The sequence below is a fragment of the Triticum aestivum genome, chromosome 7D (genome assembly GCF_018294505.1).
Source record: "Triticum aestivum cultivar Chinese Spring chromosome 7D, IWGSC CS RefSeq v2.1, whole genome shotgun sequence".
Classification (NCBI taxonomy): domain Eukaryota; kingdom Viridiplantae; phylum Streptophyta; class Magnoliopsida; order Poales; family Poaceae; genus Triticum; species Triticum aestivum.
In genome coordinates this window covers 379,001,245-379,024,044 of record NC_057814.1, presented here as the reverse complement: position 1 = coordinate 379,024,044, position 22,800 = coordinate 379,001,245, and the positions used below count along the sequence as shown (strand labels likewise).

The window sequence follows — 22,800 nt, the reverse complement described above, 5'->3', positions numbered from 1 at the left end:
AATCCAAACAACTACTCATCACAAGAAAGCGTGATAAGCTATGCATTCAAACTGGATATGGAAGGACACATGACACAAATCCAAATTACTACTCAGCGCGACAAAAGCGCGATAAACTATGAATTCAAACCGGATAAGGTAGAACACGTGACACCAATCCAGAAAGCGCGATAAGCTAGATTTAAACCGGATATGGAAGAACACATGGCACCAATCCAGACAACTACTCATCGCGAGAAAGCGCGGTAAACTATGAATTGAAACTGGATATGGAAGAACACGTGACACCAATCTAGAGAACTACTCATCGCAAGAAAGCGCAGTAAGCTATGGATTCAAACTGTATATGGAAGAACGCGTAGCACCAATCCAGACAACTACTCGTCACAAGAAAGCGAGGTAAACTATGAATTTAAACCAGATATGGAAGGACACGTGGCACCAATTCAAAAAACTACTCATCGCGAAAAAGCGCGGTAAGCTATGGATTCAAACTGGATATGGAAGGACACGTGGCACCAATCCAGACAACTACTCATCGCGAGAAAAGCGCGGTAAACTATGAATTCAAACCGGATATGGATGAACACGTGATACCAATCCAGACAACTACTCATCGCGAGAAAGCGCGGTAAGCTATGGATTCAAACTGGATATGGAAGGACACGTGGCACCAATCCAGACAACTACTCATCGCGAGAAAATGTGGTAAGCTATGGATTCAAACCGGATATGGATGAACATGTGACACCAATCCAGACAACTACTCGTCGCGAGAAAGCGCGGTAAGCTATGGATTCAAAGCGGATATGGAAGGACACGTGGCACCAATTCAGACAACTGCTCATCGCGAGAAAATGCGGTAAGCTATGGATTCAAACCAGATATGGAAGGGCACGTGACACCAATGCAGACAACTACTCATCGCGAGAAATAGAGTACTATGAAATCAAACATAACAGAGTATGTGGCACAAATCCAAGCAAACGATTTCTACGCAAAATCTAGATAAAGAAAATGCGTAGTCGCGTAGAGAAGCGAAGGCGAGAGGCATCATCGTGCATCCACGGCGTGTCGTGCCATTGAAACTTTGGAGCTCGACTCGATCGGGATGAACAGAGCGGGAATGGTTATTCAACTGACTGACATGGTACCTCGTAAATAATCCAGCCAGGCCTAGACTGACCTGCCACGAGTCACCACCAGGTGAGAAGAAGGTCTAGCTTGCCGTGTGTAAATTAGCAGGATTAACAAGACTCATAATAGTCATCGCAAAAAAAAGACTGATAATAGTGGAGTTGGAGTGCGTGCAGTACATACTGGCGTTTGGCAGTTGAAATTTTTGCGGGTGCTTTACTTTGGTTGTACCAGCCACAGCCAGTAGCAGAGGCACACGTAATCCAGCCAGCCACCCAGTCAGCCGGTATAAAACAATGGCCTGCCATTTTCGCAGTCTTTCTACCGTCTTGCAGCTACACCCCCAGGCCAGGTTGGCCCACCACCCTGCGCTATCACGTAGACGGCAACGCCCGATCCTCCACCGTCGGATGCGCCGTGTGCGGCCAGGATGGGGCTTTGCCCAGAGTGGTTGCACCGTGCTGCCTGCACCGGGCCGAGCGCTCTGCCTATAAGAGGAAACCGTGGGCACTCCCACCTTTTAGATTGAGAGAGGAGGAGAGGGTTTTTGGAGAGGAGACTCTTGCCATTCCTCGCCGGCCGCATCTTTGCTCACCTCGCCGGCCGCTTCAATCAATCAGTAAGAGAAAAGAGAGAGGGTGGTGATTTTCTTGCTCGGCCTTCTTCCTCCTCTGCTCTACTTTCTTTTCTCCCCTGATAATTTTACCAGTGATATGATATGATCTCTCGCCCGCTCTGCTTTTCTTGCTCGGCCTTCTTCCTCCTCTGTGTGCTCTTCTTTCTTTTCTCCTCTGATAATTTTACCAGTGATATGATGTGATCTCTCTCTCGCTCGCTCTGCTTTTCTTTCTTGTGTTGTTTCTTTCCGCCTCTCTCTTTTCGCCTGGCTTCTTTTGGTTAATAATCTCTCTTGCCGGTGCTAGTTTTTCCCCATGTTATTTGGGAGGGATGCTCATCTCCGTATATGTTCCCGATCTACCTTCTGCCTAGACTCGTGTTGGTTTACTCGGTGTTCCTCTCGTTCTCTGCCTACTTCTTCTTCTTGTTCGTCTTCGATCGGCCTTCTTCCGCAACTTCCTTTACTTGCTTCGCCGCCCTCTTGTCTTTGGCCTAATCTATCTGCCTCTTCTCTTTAATCTCTTGCAGGTGTTGATTAATCGGCGTCGGATCCGTCGATCTAGGAGATCCATGCCACCAAGAGATGGGGTAATGTATCTTCTTTGCTCTCCTTCTTTCCTTTGCTCTGTTGCCATGATTCCTGCATCTTTGTGTGCCTGTGTGTGTCATCCGAGGGACTGGGGGCGTAAGAGGATTTATTCTTTTCTTTTTTTGAGAGAGTGATTTCTTTTCCTGTTGTTTTTTTAGGAAAACCTTTTCTGTTGATTTTTTTTAGGCAAACCTTTTCTGTTGATGATCGTGGTGCACTTCACTCACACCAATCCGGCATCTGGTACGGCCAGATCCATATTTTCCCAGCCATATGGGCTGGATGGGCCGGCCTGGGCTACATCTACCTGTTTTTTTTAGAACAGTCGGGCTAGATTTACTTGTGTTTTTTTGAGGGGCGTCAGCCTAGATCTAGTATTAGTGAAGAAACAACAAACTGCTAGTAGGAGATTTGTTTCTTTTATTTTTTATCTGAAGCGAGAGTAACTGGAAGGTTTGTGGTGAACCGAAACACCGAGTGAGTGCGTGCGTTAGTTGGCTCACACGCGAGATCTGAATGGGATGAACTGAAGAGCGTTGCTTGTACAAGGCGGCAGCCTAGCCTAGCGTATTGCCCGCTAATCGGTGACTAATTGCCTTGGTAGGTATTAGCCGAGACGAGCGTAACAGTAGCAGACTCTGTTTCTTTTTCTTCGTATATGCCTAGACGGCTAGACTGACAGGTCAGCATAAGATCTTGCCGTTTGTGAATTATTACTGCTATGGTAGGATTAATAGTACAGTAGTAGGATTCGTAATAGTGGAGTGCGTGCTCGCGTTTGGCAAGAGGGTAGGAGGTGCCCGGCCGTTGGAATTCTTGCGCCTGCTTTACTTTCCTTGTGCCAGCCACACCACAGCCAGTGCCAAGGCCACACGTAATCCAGCAGACAGGCAGCTCAGCCAGCCGGTCAAAAAACGCATCAGCCCACAAGCAAACAAGCAAGGCCTGCCATTTCCGCAGCCTCTCTGCTGGCCCACCACCCCGCTGCGATCACGTAGACGGCAACGCCCGATCGCCCACCGTCGGATGCGGCGCGTGCGGCCACGATGCGACTTTGCCGGGAGTAGTTGCACCGTGCTGCCTGCGCTGCCGCTGCGCGCGTTGCATACAAGAGGAAAGGAAGGACGTGGGAGGGGACTGCAGCGAGGCGCTTGCCATTCATCCCCCTCCTCGCCACTTTTCTCTCCCCACCTCCCCCCCATCTCGCTCGCTGCTGCTTCCATCAAGACACACCAAGAGAGAGGGAGATAGAGATAGAGAGACCGAGACCTTGCTGGTGATTTTCTTGGCCCTCTAATAATATTACCAATCATACGATACGATCTGTGCTCGCAGCTCGCTCTGCTCTTCTTTCTTTCCGCCTCTTTTTTCTTGGATTCTTTTCGTTTTAGTTTTGGTTAATCTCTCTTGCCCGCGCCGCACAACTACTAGTACTAATTTTTAGGAGTATTTCTTTTGGTTTTGGTTGATCTCTCTTGCTCGCAGCGTCCGCCATCGATGCGGCGACGGCGGCCGCCCAATGCCGACCGTTCGCCCAGATCGACGCGGCGGACGCCACCGCAGCCCTGCCCGACCTCCTCCTCGCTCGCGCTGCCCGGCGCTCTCCCCCCCTCACGCAAATCGCCACGGCTTCGGCATCCCGTCCCTGGCTGCCGCCGCGCGCGCCTTCGATGAGCTCTGCCATGCTGTCGCGGACCGCCGGAAACGCCACCACCCGCCGCATCGACCAGTTCCAAGCTCCGATCCTTCACCTCGCCATCCTTTTCCTCACTCAGAACGGGCCGACCTGCTCCAAGTCCGACCCTTCGACCCTCCATCCTTTTCCTCACTAAAAAGGAGCCGACCTGCACCTGCTCCAAGGGCCAAGAACCGACCCTTAGCCTCTCCATCCTCTTCCTCACTAACAACGAGCCCACCTGCTCCAAGATACGCCTCCCCCTCTACATCCCTTTCCTCTCCAACGAGCAGCATGAGATGCAGCAGCACCAGCCTGCTAAGACAGAACCAAAGCCCCAATGTTCCTGCATCTCTCTCTCTCTCTCTCTCTCTCTCTCTGTATAAAATGGGCGGTTGGGTGATGCAGTCCAGCTATTTGATCAAATATACAAAAAAGAGAGCAAGATCCTTGGCTCTGTTTCTCCACGATTTGAATGCCTCCTTCCTTGAGATGCACCGTACACGGTGTTCTTGGCAGTACCGTCGTGGTCTCGCTTCTTTTTGTTCTGCCTAATTAGGTCTCTGGCTATTTCTTGGCAGCACCGCACGGTATTTCTTTTTGGCTTTGGTTAGTCTCTCTTGCTAGTGTGCGCGTGACGTATTTGGGGTATTGCTTTAGAGGGTTTGTGGCCGTCGAGAAGGAGGTGCGCTAGCGTTTGATCTTTAGCCTGCATATGCATATGCTTCAGTCGTGTTCTCCTTAGGATGCGATTTGGTATGTGAATGTGCATGCGCTACCTCAGTGTGTATGAGCAGCGTCGAATCAGGCCTACTACTCATGCTTACATCTCCAACACTGTTCCATATATGTGTGCATTTATTGATTTATAATAACATGCTTGGTGGGCACAAGAGGTGGTGTTTCTCTTGTTGCTATCAATTGGTTACATAACATTTGCTCCTCTTGTTGTTGTGAATCGGTTACATAACATCAGTGTGTGAACTGCTTATTGTTTCTTGGCTAGTTAGTTGCTTGGCATAAACATCAGTATGTTTTTGTTCTACTGTCAGTCCACTGTCTTGCTGCTAGCTTGGTGCAATTTTTCTAGCTGATCATTCCTTATTTTCAGGTCTCGTATGGAGTGCAGTTCAGACGAGTCGTCAGAGCTAAGTGACACTGATATCGATGACTATGCTGAGAAGGCGTACACAGACCTCAAGTCTGGCAAGCTTGTGGCGAGGTTCGGCGCCGACAGGTTTAGATGCCCGTTCTGCCCCGGGAAGAAGAAGCAGGACTACCGCTACAATGAGCTGCTTCAGCACGCAATTGGTGTGGGCGCATCCAACCGTGCTGCCAAAGTGAAGGCAAACCATCAGGCACTAGCCAGTCATCTCAAGACTGACCATGCTGATGCAGCAGGTTCGTTGCCACCGCGACAGGCCGTGGCGCTGATCAACCCTCCAAAGCCAGTCCAGGACCAGGAGCTGTTTGTTTGGCCCTGGATGGGCATCCTTGCCAATGTTCCAGTAGAGCAAACACAGAGAGGTGGAGCCATTGTAATGCAACAGCTAGCTGGTTACAAACCCATACGTTTCAATGCTGTGCATTCTCCTGACGGCGAGTACACTGGCTTTGCAATAGTCCGTTTCAACAAGGATTGGATCGGGTTCAAGGATGCCTTGGGATTCCACAACACCTACAAATCACATCATCTGGGTAAAACGGATTGGGAGGCAAGTAAATCTGACAAGTACATGTTTGCTTGGCTGGCAAAAGAGGAGGATTACAAAGCCGATGATCCAGTTGGCAAGTTCTTGTCAGAAAATGGTGATCTCAAGACAGTGGCTGAACTGCAACAGGAGATGTCCCGCAAGACTGACACTCTCATAACTAGTTTGACGAGCCAGATTAGTGCTAAGAGCAAGTACTTGATGGAACTTGAGTGCAAGTGTAATCAGATGGATCTCGCTCTCCAAAGGGCCATGGAAGACAACGACTCGCTGGACCAACGCTACAATGAAGGTATATGGAAGAAGAGCAAGTTTTTTCTTTGATGTTCACCAAAACAACTATTTTTTCTTTTTGCCAATTCGGCAGTTCGATCTATGATTTCACATTCATGGACGTTGATAAGATCGAGTCAGAGCATTTCCTCTGATTCCTAGCTCAGAAATCTTTGCTTTATTTACTAGGGTCCTTTAGTCTTTTGATTAGAGTGGAGGTCGCGAGAGAGCAGAGCGTACCGCCCTGCCATAGTCGCGAGCTCCTGCTTAAGGTTCTGGGCTACGAATTCCTTCCTTGTTAATTCATTTCTGGTTTACACGACTTCAGGCGGATAAAGCTGCTATTCTGGTGTGGATGGCAAGCAGGCCTATATTTCTTGGTTTCAATAAGAGCTAATGTGGGATCCGCTCAAGGACCCACGCGGAATGATAGTGAATAGAGAGAAAGATTCTTCTGATTTTCTTGTTTCCCCTGCTCCCCAAAGTCTCATGCAATTGCTGTATGAATGGTACACTCATTTGCATTGCGAATATGATCATGTCTACTGTATCATGTTTTATTTGTTTTCTCTACAGAAATGCGAAAGATGCAGTCAACTGCCCGTGAACATTCGCTGAAAATTTTCCATGAGACTGATCAGCTGAGAAAGCAGTTGGATGAGAAAGAGAACGACATCAAAAGGAGATCAAAGCAACTAAGTGAAATAGTTGCTCAAACTGACATGGAAAGAAGAAAACTGGAGAATGAGAGGAAGAAGGTATGAAATTCACTCACATAACTGTTTACTATAAAATGCATCATTTATACCGGAATTCAGTGAATAGCTTTCTTGGTCTAAATTTTGACTCTGTTTACTACTCCCTCTGTAAACTAATATAGGAGTGTTTAGATAACTAAAATAGTGATCTAAACACTCTTATATTAGTTTACGGAGGGAGTAGTATATACTGATATTGTTCTCGGAAGGGCAGCGATCTGCGCCGGCGCACCGGCCCAACAGTTGGGCCGGTCGAGGCCCAGCCGTCGGATGCGGTTTGCATGGACCGTTAGATCTGCGCGCATACACGGACTGAAGCAACCGTTGCAGCAAAAAAGAACAGTTTTGTTGCGACCGTGTACGAACAGCCACAGCAAGGAAAACAGGGGAGCTGGATCCCCCCCGCGACTGCCCGTCCCCGATCCGCGGCGGCGGCGGCTAGATCCGCCTGTTATTCGTTCCCCGCGGCCGAATCACGTCGACGAGGGGCTCCCCCACCTATCAAGCCGCCTTGGGATTGCTTCAATCATGTCTTACATACGTCATGACCTCCTTGTCGCCATGGATTTGGGCTCGAGCTCCGTTATGGCCGGTCGAGGTTGCAGCTCGCCGCGAGCCCGTAGCAGCTCGCCGGCGACCGGTTGCAGCATCCGCCCCTGCCCCCCGTGCTGGATCTCGCCGCCGGAATTCACAGAAACCCGTGCTGGGTCGCAGCTCGGCCGTGATGGATGTAGCAAAACATTATGCCGGTTGTAGCAAAAAACGATGCTAGTTGTAGCAAAACCGCGACGCCGGCTGTGTGTTGTAGCAAAACGTGACGCTAGTTGTAGCAAAATGCTATGCCAGTTGTAGCAAAAATCTATGCCGGTTGAAGCATGTAGCAAAACTGCAGCATTTTATCATCTTCTTCCACCTCCAGCCGTCGCTGGTTGAAGCTTTCTTATTTTCATAGTGTCTAGTTGTAGCTTTCTCTCTCAATGGTTGGAGCTTTTTCCAACAACCGTTGAAGCTTTTCTACCAAAAGTTGTAGCTATTTTCTTTTTAGCAGCACTTGGTCAAGGCTTTTTGTGTCGTTTCGGTTGAAGCTTTTTTAATCGAAGGATGTAGCATTTCATGTCAACGGTTGTAGCTTTCCGGCGATGGCGCTGACCGCTTGTAGCTTTCTCTACATCCGGTTGAAGCTTTTCATCTAGGGGGATGAAGCTTTTTTTTAAACGGTTGCAACATGAGGGGGTGCGACGATTCTGCAGAAGCCTTCCGGTGTCGACCATCGCGCGCCTGGCTCGTCGGCGGCGAGGCAGAAGCACGAGACGTGTGGGAGTTGCAACCGCCGGGGATGGGGATTGGTCAACGGGCTGCATCCAATGGCGAAACGGGCTGTAAAGCATGGCGGGGTGAGATCTAGATCCATGGACGCGCGGGGGATTCGACCTTCCATGGCCGACGGCGAGATGTGGGCGCCGGCGCTGCAGGAGATGAGGATGGGGGCGAGATCCGCGGAGCTGCGAGACAGGAATGAGGCGAGATTCGCGAGATCCGCAGCGCCACGTGGTTGCTCGCGACTGGGTCGCGGCGTGCGCGCGTGGACTGGACCGGCCGAAGCTTCGGCCGGTGCCCCGGCCCCAAACGTTTCCCTTCTCGGAATACTAGCATTTTGGCATGCTTGTGGTGATCTTTTTGTAGAAAAATCTAGCTGGCTAGTTATCTTACTGCTGAACTAATTTCCCTTCAGAATGATGGTCAAAACGACTCCCTTAACATGGCAAGAATTGAGCAAGAAAAAGCCAATGAAGGTGTACGGAGTCTTGTTGAGAAACACAAGGTATGCGCTCCTACCCTTCCAATTGTTAGTGTCATTCAAATGTCTCGAGAGTTTCCATTCCAGAATCTAGAATTTACCCTGACATGTCAAATTCCTTTTCAGAAAGAGAAGGAAGCTGCTCTGAACAAAATCTTGCTGTTAGAGAAGCAGCTTGATGAGAAGCATCAGCTGGAGCTGGATATTCAACAGCTTAGAGGCAAATTGGAGGTGGTGAAGCACATGGAGGGAGAGGGCGTCGATGTGAAGAAACGTACCGAAGAGCTGAATAAGGATCTACAGGATAGAATCGACGCAATGGAAGACCTGGAAGAGCTAAATCAAGCTCTGATTATCAAGGAAAGGATGACCAATGATGAACTGCAGGATGCAAAGAAAGAGCTTATTTCGGTAACGTTACATACACGCACACACACTTGTTCTCTTTAACAGTTTTCATTTTGTGGGGAAAATTCTGTACACTAAAATCTTGAGCTTGTTGGTTTACAGGGCTTGGTGGATCTGTTGGGCCCTCGTAGCAACATTGGAATCAGGAGGATGGGTCAAGTGGATGAGAAGCCGTTTATTGAAGCTTGCAAACCAAAGTATGGCGCGGAGGCGGATACAAAAGCTCTTGAATTTTGCTCCATGTGGCAAGACAATCTGAGGGATGCTAATTGGCACCCTTTTAAGATAGTGACCAGAGGTGAAAAGTCTGAGGTATGAACGATCAATGGAGTGATTCTTATCTTGTTGCCTTCCTGTCTTAAGCAAATACTTGCTGACAAGTACTTATTGCAATGATCAACACTTGCTAACAAGTACATATTGCAATGATCAACACTTGCTGACAAGTACATATTGCAATGATCAACACTTGCTGACAAGTACATATTGCAATGATCAACACTAACATGATGTGATGTGTCCCCCAGCAAATCATCGACAAAGGGGACGAGAAGCTGGTGGGACTGAAGGAGGAGCTGGGCGAAGAGGTTTACAAGGCTGTGACCACCGCGCTGGTGGAGATGAACGAGTACAATGCCAGCGGCAGCTACGTGGTCTCGGAGCTGTGGAACAACAAAGAGAGCAGGAAGGCTAGCATGGGGGAAGTGGTGGAGCATATCCTCAAGCAGTGGAAGGCCAAGCGTAAGAGGTGATCAACGTGTGGTACCCAGTACAAGCAGTGGTTTTTCATTTTGGGGATTGGAGAAGACTTGACAAACTGTTTCCCTTTAATAATGTTGGTGAACTGCAAGACAAGTTATGTGCTGCTCAGCTCAGTCAGTCTGAGAGCAGTGATGTATCGGAACCCCTTTTATTCCATTCGTAGTTGGCAGACAATGCTTGCAATGAATCGTTTCTTCTTTCTTATGATGGTTCTTTTTTCTGCAATGGGTCACTTTATTGTCATTCTTGAGTGTGTGTGTGTGTGTTTTTTTGGCATCTGGCATGAACTCGGCCAACTTAATTTTTTGCGAGGAGCCCGTGTGTAAGTTGGAAGATGTGTGTGTCAATGTTTTTGTTTGTCCATGTAAGAATTCATTTGGCACATGTGGTTTTTGTATGGCCAATGCTCGCCGATTGACCAGCCCAACTTTCGGCCGGTCGCATCCCGAGCGGCCGTTGCGTTGTCCTCCAACCGTCGGATTAGGGCCCATTCTTCATCCATTTCGTGGATGTTTTTTTCTCAAATCATGCAACCGTGTGTAGGAGAGGGAAAGAGTGACAATGAGCGCCGCTGACCGTCCTGGCCCATCCATGGACACGAGGCCTCGTTGTTGACAATCATGCAACTGTGGATGAGTTGTTGTTCCGACATTGCATAACGTAGCATTGTGAGCGTTGCCCCGCCGTCAACGCTCGGCGCACGGGTGCACCGTCTGCTGCCCTCGCTCTGGTCTCCCGGGTCACCGCTTCACCCCATGAGCATCACAGCAAAACAAGCCGTCGGTTGTAGCTTTTATAGGTGCCGGTTGCTGCCATCGCGATGCCACCCTATCGTCATCACAACATCACTTCCATTGGCTAAAGAATAAAACCCGCCGGTTCCAGCTTCATCGGCAACGGCTCCAACATCCCCGTCACCGATTGCTGCTCCTTTCACCCCGTCGTCGTAGCAAATCGCATCGCCGGTTGAAGTTTTTCTGTCACATCTTGCCCTAGCAAGCCGCTGGTCGCAGCAAATCGCGCTACCATTTGAAGCTTTTCTGTCGCCGATTACAGCTATCGATGATGCTAGTGGCGTGTTCCAGTCCCCTGTGCCCGTCGTTTCTAGCATTGTGAGCTGTGTAAATGAGAGCTACATGAGCGAGTGGTCGATGCCCGATTTAAATCATTGCCTTTTTTGTATTGCCACCACACCAACCATATCATCATCCTCACATGTGAGAACATTTGCTTGACTTTTGAGTAAATTTCACCAAAAGCAAAGAACACCATTTTTGTTCAACAAAAGGGAAGGCAAGACAGCAAAGAGGGTGTGGACGGCGCCCACCTCCCACTCTCCTCGCGTTCCCCATGCCTGTCCCGCTGCAACACAGATGATCGGGCGCCGACTTCGTCTCGGTGTCGGTGCCCGCTACCTCACCACGGCAGCCGTCCGGCGTGGGGACCTCGCCGGCGCCGCGGAGGCCTTCGCGTCCGCGCCCCGCAAGACCACGGCCGACTACAACCGCCTCCTCGCGGGCTACGCGAGGGCGCCCGGCGGCCGCCTCGCGGACGCGTGCCACCTGTTCGACCGAATCCCGCACCCTGACGTCGTCTCCTACAACACGCTCCTGTCCTGCCACTTCGCCGGCGGCGACGTCCGCGGCGCCCGGGAGCTCTTCTCCGCGATGCCGGACAGGGACGTCGCGTCCTGGAACACCATGGTGTCCGGGCTGTCCAGGAACGGGGCCGTGGGGGAGGCCAGGGCCTTGTTCCTGGCCATGCCTGCGAGGAACTCCGTCTCCTGGAACGCCATGGTTTCCGGGTTTGCCTCCGCTGGAGACATGGGCATGGCCGAGGAGTGCTTTAGGGACGCGCCCGACAAGGAGGACGCTTTTCTTTGGACAGCCATGGTGTCAGGGTACATGGATGCTGGCGATGTGGACAAGGCAACGGAGTTCTTCCAGGGAATGCCTGTGAGGAACTTGGTTTCCTGGAACGCCATGGTTGCTGGCTATGTCAAAAATTCACGCGCAGGTGATGCTTTGAGGGTGTTCAAGACGATAGTCAGGGATGCCGATGTTCGGCCAAACGAGTCGACATTAAGTAGCGTGCTCCTTGGATGCAGCAACCTGTCTGCGCTGGGATTTGGGAGGCAGGTACATCAGTGGTGCATCAAGCTGCCGCTGAGTCGGAGAATAACTGTTGGCACGTCGCTCGTGAGCATGTACTGCAAGTGCGGCGACTTGGAGGGCGCGTGCAAGCTGTTCAGTGAGATGCGTACAAGGGATGTGGTTGCATGGAATGCAATGATTTCAGGCTATGCACAGCATGGCCACGGGCAGGAAGCTATCAGCCTGTTTGAAAAGATGAGGGCTCAAGGTGTTAAGCCTAACTGGATTACTTTTGTGGCAGTATTAACTGCTTGCATCCACACTGGACTTTGTGATTTTGGAATACAGTGTTTTGAGACAATGCAGGAAATCTACGGAGTCGAGCCACGGGCTGATCATTACTCTTGCATGGTGGATCTTCTGTGCCGAGCCGGTTTGCTTGAAAGAGCTGTGTGCTTGATTCGCTCTATGCCTTTTGAGCCACATCCTTCTGCCTATGGCACTCTGTTGGCTGCTTGTAGAGTTTATAAGAACTCGGAGTTTGCTGAATTTGCTGCTGGAAAGCTGATCCAACAGAACCCACACAGCGCAGGCGCCTATGTACAGTTGGCAAATATTTATGCTGCGGCGAATCAGTGGGCCGACGTCTCCAGAGTAAGGAGGTGGATGAAGGATAATGCGGTTGTCAAAACACCTGGGTATAGCTGGGTTGAGATAAAGGGTGTGATTCATGAGTTCAGATCAAATGACAGATTGCATCCTCAGCTTCGTTTGATTCATGAAAGATTGGACCGGTTGGAGGAGCGGATGAAGGCAATGGGTTATGTTCCAGATCTTGATTTTGTACTGCATGATGTAGACGAGAGTCTTAAGGTGCAGATGCTAATGAGGCACAGTGAGAAGCTCGCTATTGCTTTTGGCCTCATTAGTACTGCACCTGGGTTAACCTTGAGGATATTCAAGAATCTCAGGGTCTGTGGAGATTGCCATAATGCTGCGAAGCTCATCTCCAAGATCGAGGATCGAGAAATCATCCTGAGGGATACAACACGTTTCCATCACTTTAAAGGTGGGCATTGTTCATGTGGGGATTACTGGTGAAGAAAGCCAGTAACAAGGTTTGATGTATACTGGCAAATTTGATAGGGATGCAACAGTAGTTGATCCTTAACAAGAGCATTGGATCTGTGAAGTAGTCAACATCCTAACATGTGAGAATTTACCATAGTGGTTTCTTAGTGTTGTTACTTGGGCAACATGTTGTGTCCTGTGAGGTTAGGCAAAACCTAATAGCCTATTGTGGCACTTGACAGACACATTGTTGATGGATGTGGCATGAGTGCAAAATCAAGAAGCAAGGTGTATGGAAGGACTGATGAAGCGCATTTGATTTATATTTCACATCTAGGTATCAGGCAGTTGGAGATGTGTATGCTCCAATTCCCAGCACTATTCGTACTGCTCCAGTAGTTGATTCGTGAGTTCAGATCAACTGAAAGTTTGCACTTGTCAGCCTCGTTTGATTCATGAAAGATTGGACCAGTTAGAGGAGCACATGAAGGCAATGGTTTATGTTGTAGATCTTGATTTTGCACTGCATGATGTAGATGGACGAGAGTCTTAAAATGCAGATGCTGGCACTGGCGAATCCAGGAAGAAAATGGAGGGTGAGCTCAAAGTTAACACCGGGTAAACTTAACTCTTTTTTGAAGAAAAATAGCCATTGTCATAATTCGTTAGTGCAAATAAGCTCAAACTTTCCAAAAAAAGTGTTATGATAATGCCTATAAATGGATCTATCTATAACTAAGATCTTTAAGAATGCGAGGGTTTGTGCAGATTTCCATGTCGAGTCCAGTTATAGCACCGTCACGGGCTCAGGCTGTAAGAGTGCATCGCCATGATGCCAAGTTTTCTCACCATGATGTGCGCCGCCAACCTCGCCGAATCATCCTTCTACCATCAGGAACAACTGAAGCCTAGGCACGAGCCACCAGCAGATCCGATGACCTCAAAGCACACCACTTCCACCTGCGGCCACCACGAGGCCCACCGCCACCAGATCGGACACCCCCAAGGCATGTTCAGACTCCAGAGAGGAAGTCAATCCAGAGGTATTCCACCTCTATTTCACGCTTCCCACGGTCTTTCTCCTCCTTCATGCACCCTTCTCTCAGAGCACTCCACCTCACAAACTATGTTTAGCGTTTGTGTTGAGGTGGTCTGTTTGTGAGGTGATCTCTGTTCCTCCATGTATCTCTTGTACTTTTCTCTTCTTTACCTTTGTTAGTTTTGTACATTGGGTATAATATAAGGATTTATGGGGTGGGAGACTAAATACCTAAGTTGTTAATTGTTAGTGCCCAACGATTGCTGGTTCAGATAAGAAGCATTGGGAGGATAAGCATTATACATACTGCAGGTTCGCTTCAGGCCTGAAACAGTGAACTAAATACCATTTTGAATTTGCATAACAATCTTGCTGCATGTGACAGGCTTGGGGCGGGCTATGCAAATATCCTGGACATGTTTTTCTCCTCGCATTAGCTTTTATGCCACCGCTATTCTGATCTGCTCGGTGAAAGCGTGGTGTCGCTAGTTTTCAGCCAAATTACACGATGAAATAGAATCAGATGTTGATAGATGTCTTGTCCGTACCCATGCAACAATAGTACTGCTATATGTTCTACCTACAGAAGTCAAATTTGGCGGAGTTAATCCTTAGAAACCTCATCTTATTATCATGGGCACATATTAATTGAACAATGATGTTCAAACAATAAAAATAATAATTAATAGCTATTTCTTGACCAGGTGGTACACACAATGTCCAGATATTTTCCCTTGCCATCACATTGTACATTTCTGTGCACTTCTGTACATAATCAAGCTAAAGTCGTGTGGAACAAAGTGGAGTGAGTGTGCCAAGGAGTGACGAAGCTGAACAGAGGGTGTAGCAGGATGCAACAAGCACTCTACGTGTTCTTCCAACTGCTCGTTTGGAAGCTTTCGCAGAAAAGGAACATTTCGGTCAATGAGGAGCTGCAAAATGGGAGATGGATGATTGGGTTGCTTCGGATGAACACGCAAGACGAGCTCCATCAGTTCCTGGGGCTATGGGAGCAGCTTCAAAATGTTCAGTTGCAAGACTGAGGACGCCTTCTCCTGGAAGCTGACAAGCAATGGAGTTTACCTTTCCAAGGCCGCTTACGACGCCCAGTTCATTGGCCGAATTAGGCAATCGGAACTGAGCCGGGCGTGGAGGAAAAGAGTGGAAGGAAAGATCAAGTTTTTCATTTGACTTCTGCTCCAAAACATAAACTGGACTACGGATAGGCTAGCCAGCACCGGAATCCGCAGTCCACTTGATGCTTCACTGCTCCTTCTCTAAGCAGACTTGACAATTATTCGCTGGAACAAATCCTGAGTGACGCTGGGCACTCCTTTCTTTCTCTCTCTTCTTCTTCCTTTATTTTCTTTTCTTTGCTCCGCTCCCTCCCAGATCGTCTGTAAGCTGCTTGCAGCTAATGTACAGTTTTCCCCCCTTATGAAATGTAATGGCAGAGCTCCTGCTGACTTCGGTAAAAAGAAGTCGATGTGTCCTGCTAGCTCAACATAAAAGTTTTCATGCGATTCTTCTACCGGCGTGTTTTTGTCGTGCCACGGTTAGTTGAAAAATACAAAAGTTTGCAACTCTTTATTTTACCTGGTTTTATTTCTAACGAAAATAGAACTGCAGTATTGCCATGAGTTTCTCGAAAAATATTGTACTACTCACTGTGGCCCTGTTTCAATCGGATGCAACATTTTCGTATGATGGAAGTATGAAACAACTTTTGTGCAGTGGTCGAGCAATGCTTGGTCCAACACCGAAGCATTGCAAAATTAGAGTTATTTTTTGGTTATAGGATTCCCATTGCATTTTTATAGGATTTTAATTGGGAGTGTCTAGAGCTCAATCGATTGAGAAATAACTATTTCTCAATGATCTCCAGGGGAATACAATAGAAAAACAACCTAAAACTAAAGAAAATAATAATGAATCTCCACATATATAGTTTGCCTGCTATAGCATCGATTGAGCTATATCTATTTCTCAATCGACTTGGAAATAGCAAAGAGATATCATGTGGAATGTATTCCATCCATTAAAAACAACTACAACCACACTGGCCAAATCCGACCCCTATACGTCACCGGCGCGACTAGACACGCTTGCGGACAGTGTCAAGCGGCTCCTTATTTGTCCTCTCAGACAACCACACTCTATATGCCAAACCCTCATGCAAACGCATGCACGTCCATCACATGGCACAAATTCATCATCAATTCAACAATTCAAGGATACAAAATAAACAGCAATTTAACAATTCATTACTTGCCAGAATAAAGTAATACCAATTCATACATAGATATGGGATACATAAATGAATCAACCGCCTCCATTATTGCGCTCATTGATCATCTTCTTCATGCCGATCAACCACTCCAAGAGGCTAGTGTCCCGCAACATGATCCCCAACTTCTCCATTTGTCTCGCAAGCCTCAACCTCACTCTCTCGAGCTCAATTCCTTGCAATGTCGCCTTCTTTTTTAGCTCCCATTTTACATATTTCTCTTGCTTCTTCCTAGACTATCCCTAGATTGATCAAATGTATGTGCAACAAATGAATCAACCAATGCAAATGGCATATGGGGCAAAAAATGTATCGGATCTTCCGGCATATTGTTGAACAACATGTGGGCATGCCCTGCGTTTTCCACTTGGAGTTGCGACGAGTCGTACACTGTCTCCTCAACGGCGGCATCTTTTGGAAAGCTATCCAGGATGCCCGGACACTGGAGGACGGAACGGAGTCGGGTTCTGTCGACGAGTTCTTCCTTGCCACGGCCACAACGGACGGATCAGTCGCAGTCGCCATACCGAACGCGCCCAAGCCCATCTCCTCAGCGGTCATCTCCACACCGGCCCTCTCTGCAGCTACCTTCCCCATCACTTCACACTCGCATTGCTTCCTACGAGCTACCACTGGGCATCGTTCTCCGCCTTGCAATTGATGGCCACAGTCGAGAGCCTAGGGATTGCGTTGAGGCATCATCCATGCCAACGGCGGCGGACAAGGTACCCGACGACGACATCTATGACGGCGGACGAGAGTGGCGTAGTGTGGACACGGGAAATGGAGGACATGCGCGGAGGGAATGTGGTTGATTTGGTGGGCTTGGTCAATTTGGGATGGGTCCGGCTTGTTGGGTCCGACATGATAGACGCGTCCGGGCGTCCCCATATCCGCCCCACATACAGGCTGGATAGGGGGGGTGCCGGTGGGGGAGGGGGGGGGGGGGGTTATGGAGGCTCCGGTTGTAGATGCTCTAATTATCTCAAGTCTAAATGCCACCTTAAGAACAATCCATCTTATACCCACGAAACACTAGAGAATAAGGGTATGTATAGTAGTTGATAAGACATACTCCCTCCGTCCCAAAATTCTTGTCTTAGATTTGTCTACATACGAATGTATCTATTCACATTTTAGTGTTAGATACATCCGTATCTAGATAAATCTAAGAAAAGAATTTTGAGACGGAGGGAGTACTTATGTTTACTCCACCACGAAACGTAGAAATAGCAATACTAAAAAAAGATTATACAATGGGTTATCTCAGCCTTGCCTTCAGTAGCTAGATATTTCTAAATATGTGATGAAAAATATTGTTGCTGGGAGATCATCTTTTTAATTAAGAGAAGGCAAACATTTTCTTCTGGGTTCTTTGTCCTCTGTCTCAGCATTTATCCCATGTGGCATTCACCATTTTCCACGTCCAAGTAGTAGAGATGGTAACAAAAAAAAAATACAATGGGTTATCTCAGTCTTCTCTCTACTAACTATATGCAATGGGAGATATTGTTACTTGGAGATCATCTCTTAATTAAAGAAAAAAAGACAAACATTTTCTTTTGGTTACTTTCTCCTCCATCTCAGCATTTATCCTATGTGACATTCCTACGATAACACTATTGCACAAGTCCTAGTAGTGGTATGTAGTACTAGTAGTATGCATCTAGCAAATCTGAAAACTTGTGTTATGAATACCGTGCTAATTAAGGACAACCCATATATTTTCACTAGATGAAGCGCGCCTCACTAAGTTGTTAGGACAGATGGGTGCACATATTTATTTGTCACACAAAAGAGAACTTTGTGTAACAACTTCACCGAGTACCAACAGGGAACGCCTTCAGTTTGTGGCTCAAATTATGAATTTCACCCTCAATCAAAGGTGGACATTTGTACCGAAAGCCACTAGCAACATGCGTCGCCATGACCAAGTGGTCAGCTTGGTAAGCCATCAACAAAATATTGCAAACATGCGTCGCCATGGCCATCAACTCATTAGAAGAAACGGTCCTCAACTCCTCATCATCACCAATTTCAGTTTGTGGCCCAAATTATGCAATTTACCCTCAAGATCAAAGGCCGGAATTTGTATTGAAAGCCACTAGCAGCACGAGCCCATCAACTCTGTAGAAGAAACGGCCCTCAACTCCTCATCATGACTAATGTCTGGCTGATTCTTCCATCACAGATCCATAAAGTCCTAAACTTAAGAGCTAGAGTTTGCAGGTAAACTCCTAATAAACCATCCATTGCTTAATTAACGTTACGAGATAAACAACTAAACCTAAACGCACTAGTACTTGGGAGCTGGTAGATTTAGCAGGACATGGGACGACGGTAATCGATCACCTCAGTAGTCCTCCTCGTCGGAGGAGGAGTAGTCGCCGGTGAGGAGCTTCCGGCCGACCTCGAAGGAGACGAAGGCGTCGATGCAGGCGTACTGGATCTGCTCTTGGGAGAGGCGGCAGGCGTCCCACGGCCCCATCCTGACCCTGCGCGGCTTGTTGAGGTTGGCCCCCATGACGACGCCCGCGACGTCCTTGAGCCCGGCCTGGCGGAGCCACGGCCTGCGCATCTCGTCGGCCGCGAGGTCGCGCAGGTCGACGGCGTTGGCGACCTCGAGGCCGTGGTCGTTGCTGAGGCGGCCGGCGTCGTCCTGCACGCCGACGCCGACGAATCGGAAGTCCGGGTTGGCGAGGAAACGGTGGAGGGCCCGCGGGACGAAGTCGGCGTGGAGGAGCTGGAAGACGAGGCAGCGGCGGCCGACGCAGAGCTGCAGGAGCGCGACGGGGTTCTGCGCGCGGCTGTAGCTGGGGCGCCACTCGCGTCCAGCCCCACGATGAGCTTGTGGTAGACCCAGCGGTAGACGTAGCGGATCTGGCGGAGCCAGGCCTTGACGGCGTCGCCGGAGGACGTGACGGTCGCGGTGATCATGTCGTCCTCGAAGTCCACGGAGGTGACGAGCTTCTCGGCCGCCATTGTGATTTGTGTTGGACGAGCGACAACGGTCAAGGAGTTGGGAAGAGAGATCAGAGAAGAGCAGAAACACGCGAGGAGATGACAGATGAGGTGCTGAATGCTATATACATAATAGAAAGATCATACAGGTTGGAACTCTACGAACGTGACTCTCATTTTTTAGAAAATGAGGATGACCCCCGGCCTCTGCATCTAGGAGATGCATGCGGCCACTTTATTGATTATTCTTGAGGACCTTACAAAGTATTACAACAATATGCCTGAATCCGCCATCTTGACAACATATGCCCCTACTCCTATCCAAATGATGAAGGCGTGCTAGCTGGGCCACATACCCAAACCACTCATCTAAGCCTAACATCAAAATGATGAAGGGGTGCTAGCTGGGCCACTACCCAGACCACTCACCTAAGCCTAACATCAAAAGCCGGAAGCCTCAGCCGAGCCACATACCGGGTCTGGGGCACAAACCGGTCCGACGCACTCGTGTGTCGTCGCCGCCATCTTTCACAGGTCCGTCTTCAGAGCAAATATTGAGGCTTCTACCTTGTCTGGCCACTCAGCCATCGACGTCACCACGACACCAGACAGCTTCGTCCTCCTGCGCGAGTCCATCGTCACACATCGAACGCCGAATCTCCACTGCGCCACGCCGCCGAGATACGCCGCCATCAATGAGTAGGATGAAGCACCGCTCCGCCGAGTCCGGCAAGGCTGCTGAAGACCAAGCACCGTGGAAGAAGGACTCCGAGGCTGAGCACATAGGCGGCAGAGCGCCAACGCACCGCCACCAGACGAACTCCGACCACGCCACCAACCGCCGCCAAGCAACCAAAGCATCACATCCACCCCAAGCTCACCACGAACGACACCCCCAAGAGGGTGACGAAGCCCGGAGCGCCGCTGTCGCTCGATCCGGCAAGGATTTGGGCTTTCGCCCGTCATACGAGCTGGGTGGAAGGAAGAGGGGAAGGAGACCACCTGGACGGCACCTACAAGAAGGGTACGGCGCCCTCGGGCGTCGCCGCCGTCGTGGCCAGCACTGCTGGCCTCGGATTTCTCCGGAGCGACCTCCCACCTCCAGCCGCCAAACAGGTACAACTCCGGCGACAAAGGCCGCCCAAAGTAGGACCATCGGAGGCAGCCCTGGTTGAAGTAGACGGAGGCCTTCAGATCTGGATCGGGCGCCGCCGAGACGCCCGCACCACAGCCGCCACGTACGCATCTGGAACCGAGCGCCGCCACGCGCACTCACGCCGTCGCCGGAGCCCAGACCGAGGCCGCCGCCCCGGCGTCTCATCCGCCGCCCGCAGCCGACGCAGCCAGATGGTGACGGAGATCCAGGAGGCAGGAGGGGGGACCGCAACCCCGCCCAAACTCGTCGGGCAGAAACCACCAGGCCGCAGCCCTGGGGCCTGCCGACGACGCTCCCGCGGCCGCCACCCGCCGGAGGCGCAACCTCAGATCCATCACACGCCGCCTGCACCGTCTACGCCGCCGGAAACCGAACGCGCCCGCGCCGCGCCTTGCGCGCCCTCGCCACACCGTCCCGAACACGGCTACCCTCGCCGGTGCGCGCACCCGCGCGAGCGCCGCGCCGAGTCCCCGCCCGAACGAACGGCCCGCGCCGCCCCTGCTCGAGCTGGAGGAGGGAAGGGCCCCGCCGCCGCCGAGCCGCGCGGGCTTCGCCCATCGACGTCCGCCGGCGGCGGCGAGGGGAGGAGGGGCCGGAGGGGCCTGCGCTGGCGGCGGCTAGGGTTCGCTCCCGGGCCGCCCGCGGGAGCGACCTGGGGAGCGCTGTATCTCTTATTCTCGAACGTGACTCTCATACCCAAGGTAAATTCCCCCGAGGTGATAACACAGTATAGACCAATAAGCTTGTGTAATGTGGTCTATAAAATCATTTAAAAAATGATTGCAAATAGATTCAAGCGGATTCTCCCGGATATTATTTCCCCAACACAAAGTGCCTTTGTACCGGGAAGATTAATCACTGATAACGTGTTGGTAGCTTATGAATGTTTTCATGCAATCAAGAAAAAAAACACATGGAGCAAATGGGCTCTGTGCGGTGAAGTTGGATATGAATAAAGCCTATGACCGTGTTGAATGGGGCTTTTTGGAGAAGATAATGCCGCAGATGGGGTTTCATGCACAATGGGTGGAGCTCATCATGGAGTGTGTGTCCTCAGTAACCTACAGAGTCAGATTTAACAACACCGAAACTGATGAGTTCTCTCCTACAAGAGGCTTGAGGCAGGGTGACCCCATATCACCTTATTTATTTTTATTGTGTTCTGAACGTCTCTCAAGTTTGCTAGCTCATGAACAGGAAATTGGTGGATTAGACGGCGTGCGTGTATGCAGGAATGCCCCCTCAATTTCACATCTGTTATTTGCAGACGACTCTTTGATTCTGATGAAGGCGGATACTCATAATGCAGTTACTTTAAAAAGAGTTTTGGAGACCTATTGCTCTAGTTCGGGGCAGCAGATCAGTAATGCAAAGTCAAGCATATATTTTAGCCCGAATACAAATGTCCAAACCAGGGAAAATATTTGCAGAGATTTGGATATTATGACAGAAGCTTTATCTGATACGTATTTGGGCCTACCTACTATGGTAGGGGTGGACAGAAGCGACTATTTTCAACACTTGATTGATAGGGTTTGTCAGAGGCTGAAAGGGTGGAAAGAGAAAACACTCTCGATGCAAGGCAAAGAGATATTGGTAAAATCGGTTGCCCAAGCGATTCCTTCCTATTCAATGTCTGTTTTCAAACTTCCGAAAGGAATCTGCAAATCTATTACTGATGAAATTGCTGGCTTTTGGTGGGGAGATGATGAAGAGAAGAAGAAAATGCATTGGTTTGCCTGGTGGAGGTTATGCATTCCGAAGAAGGAAGGGGGATTAGGGTTTAGAGACTTGCACAGTTTTAATCTTGCTTTATTAGCAAAACAGTGCTGGCGTCTAATCCAGAACCCAGATTCTTTATGTGCTCAAGTTCTGAAGGCAAAGTATTACCCGGACGGTGACATCTTGAAGGCTGGACCAAAGAAAGGCTCTTCTTACACTTGGCAGAGCATAGTGGCTGGTATTCAGACTTTTAAGAGAGGTTGCATTTGGCGTGTTGGATCTGGAGCTAATATTGATATTTGGAATGACCCTTGGATACCATCTAGTGTTACTAGAAAACTGATTACACACAGAGGTGCAACAATGCTATCAAAGGTTGATGAACTGATAAATCCACATACGGGACAATGGGATGAAGAACTAATCCGGGACATATTCTCACCGGTTGATGTTCATCGGATACTTCAGATCCAGTTAAACCCCCACCTGCGGAAGATTTTGTAGCATGGAACTACACACGATCGGGTACATTTTCCGTGCGATCGGCCTACCACAAAGAATTTGAGCATCAATATGGATCGCGGTGGAGGCGAGGTGACGGGCAAGGTTCAGAAAATATCAACCCGGTGTGGAAGGATATGTGGAATTTAAAAATACCTGGGAAGATAAAACATTTTGGTTGGAAAGTCCTGCACGGTTCCCTACCTTGCTTCGGCGTATTGGCAAATCGCCATATCCCAT

The 22,800-nt window shown here is 49.4% G+C and overlaps 2 protein-coding genes and 1 pseudogene across 4 annotated transcripts; 2 read left to right on the top strand and 1 right to left on the bottom strand.

Annotated features, from left to right (window-relative positions):
- The first annotated feature begins 1,631 nt into the window (after window positions 1-1,631).
- On the top strand, window positions 1,632-9,934 carry LOC123164895 (factor of DNA methylation 1). 2 transcript variants are annotated; one of them, XM_044582500.1, is made up of 8 exons: window positions 1,632-1,756; window positions 2,284-2,343; window positions 5,131-6,023; window positions 6,581-6,762; window positions 8,495-8,584; window positions 8,687-8,971; window positions 9,071-9,280; window positions 9,496-9,934. In XM_044582500.1, exons 2-8 carry the CDS (start codon window positions 2,339-2,341, stop codon window positions 9,718-9,720), a joined length of 1,890 nt encoding a protein of 629 aa, XP_044438435.1. In that variant the 5' UTR covers window positions 1,632-1,756; window positions 2,284-2,338; the 3' UTR covers window positions 9,721-9,934. The 2 variants fall into 2 exon arrangements, with proteins under 2 accessions (XP_044438435.1, XP_044438436.1); XM_044582501.1 differs by lacking the exons at window positions 1,632-1,756; window positions 2,284-2,343 and adding an exon at window positions 3,454-3,620.
- A 668-nt stretch (window positions 9,935-10,602) lies between these two features.
- On the top strand, window positions 10,603-16,109 carry LOC123165950 (pentatricopeptide repeat-containing protein At4g16835, mitochondrial). Of its 2 annotated transcripts, none has more exons than XM_044583712.1 (3): window positions 10,603-13,490; window positions 13,663-13,937; window positions 14,638-16,109. In XM_044583712.1, exon 1 carries the CDS (start codon window positions 11,104-11,106, stop codon window positions 12,922-12,924), a length of 1,821 nt encoding a protein of 606 aa, XP_044439647.1. In that variant the 5' UTR covers window positions 10,603-11,103; the 3' UTR covers window positions 12,925-13,490; window positions 13,663-13,937; window positions 14,638-16,109. The 2 variants fall into 2 exon arrangements, with proteins under 2 accessions (XP_044439647.1, XP_044439646.1); XM_044583711.1 differs by having other exon boundaries at window positions 10,603-13,512.
- A 36-nt stretch (window positions 16,110-16,145) lies between these two features.
- Window positions 16,146-19,322, bottom strand: LOC123165951 (Werner Syndrome-like exonuclease; annotated as a pseudogene).
- Between the last annotated feature and the right edge of the window lie 3,478 nt (window positions 19,323-22,800).

Bases quoted from the DNA above. Each gene is read 5' to 3' on its own strand.
- LOC123164895 (XM_044582500.1), top strand. The intron at 8,585-8,686 runs GTATGCGCTCCT...ATTCCTTTTCAG, and splicing joins GTCTTGTTGAGAAACACAAG to AAAGAGAAGGAAGCTGCTCT. The intron at 8,972-9,070 runs GTAACGTTACAT...GTTGGTTTACAG, and splicing joins CAAAGAAAGAGCTTATTTCG to GGCTTGGTGGATCTGTTGGG.
- LOC123165950 (XM_044583712.1), top strand. From the start codon at position 11,104: ATGATCGGGCGCCGACTTCGTCTCGGTGTCGGTGCCCGCTACCTCACC.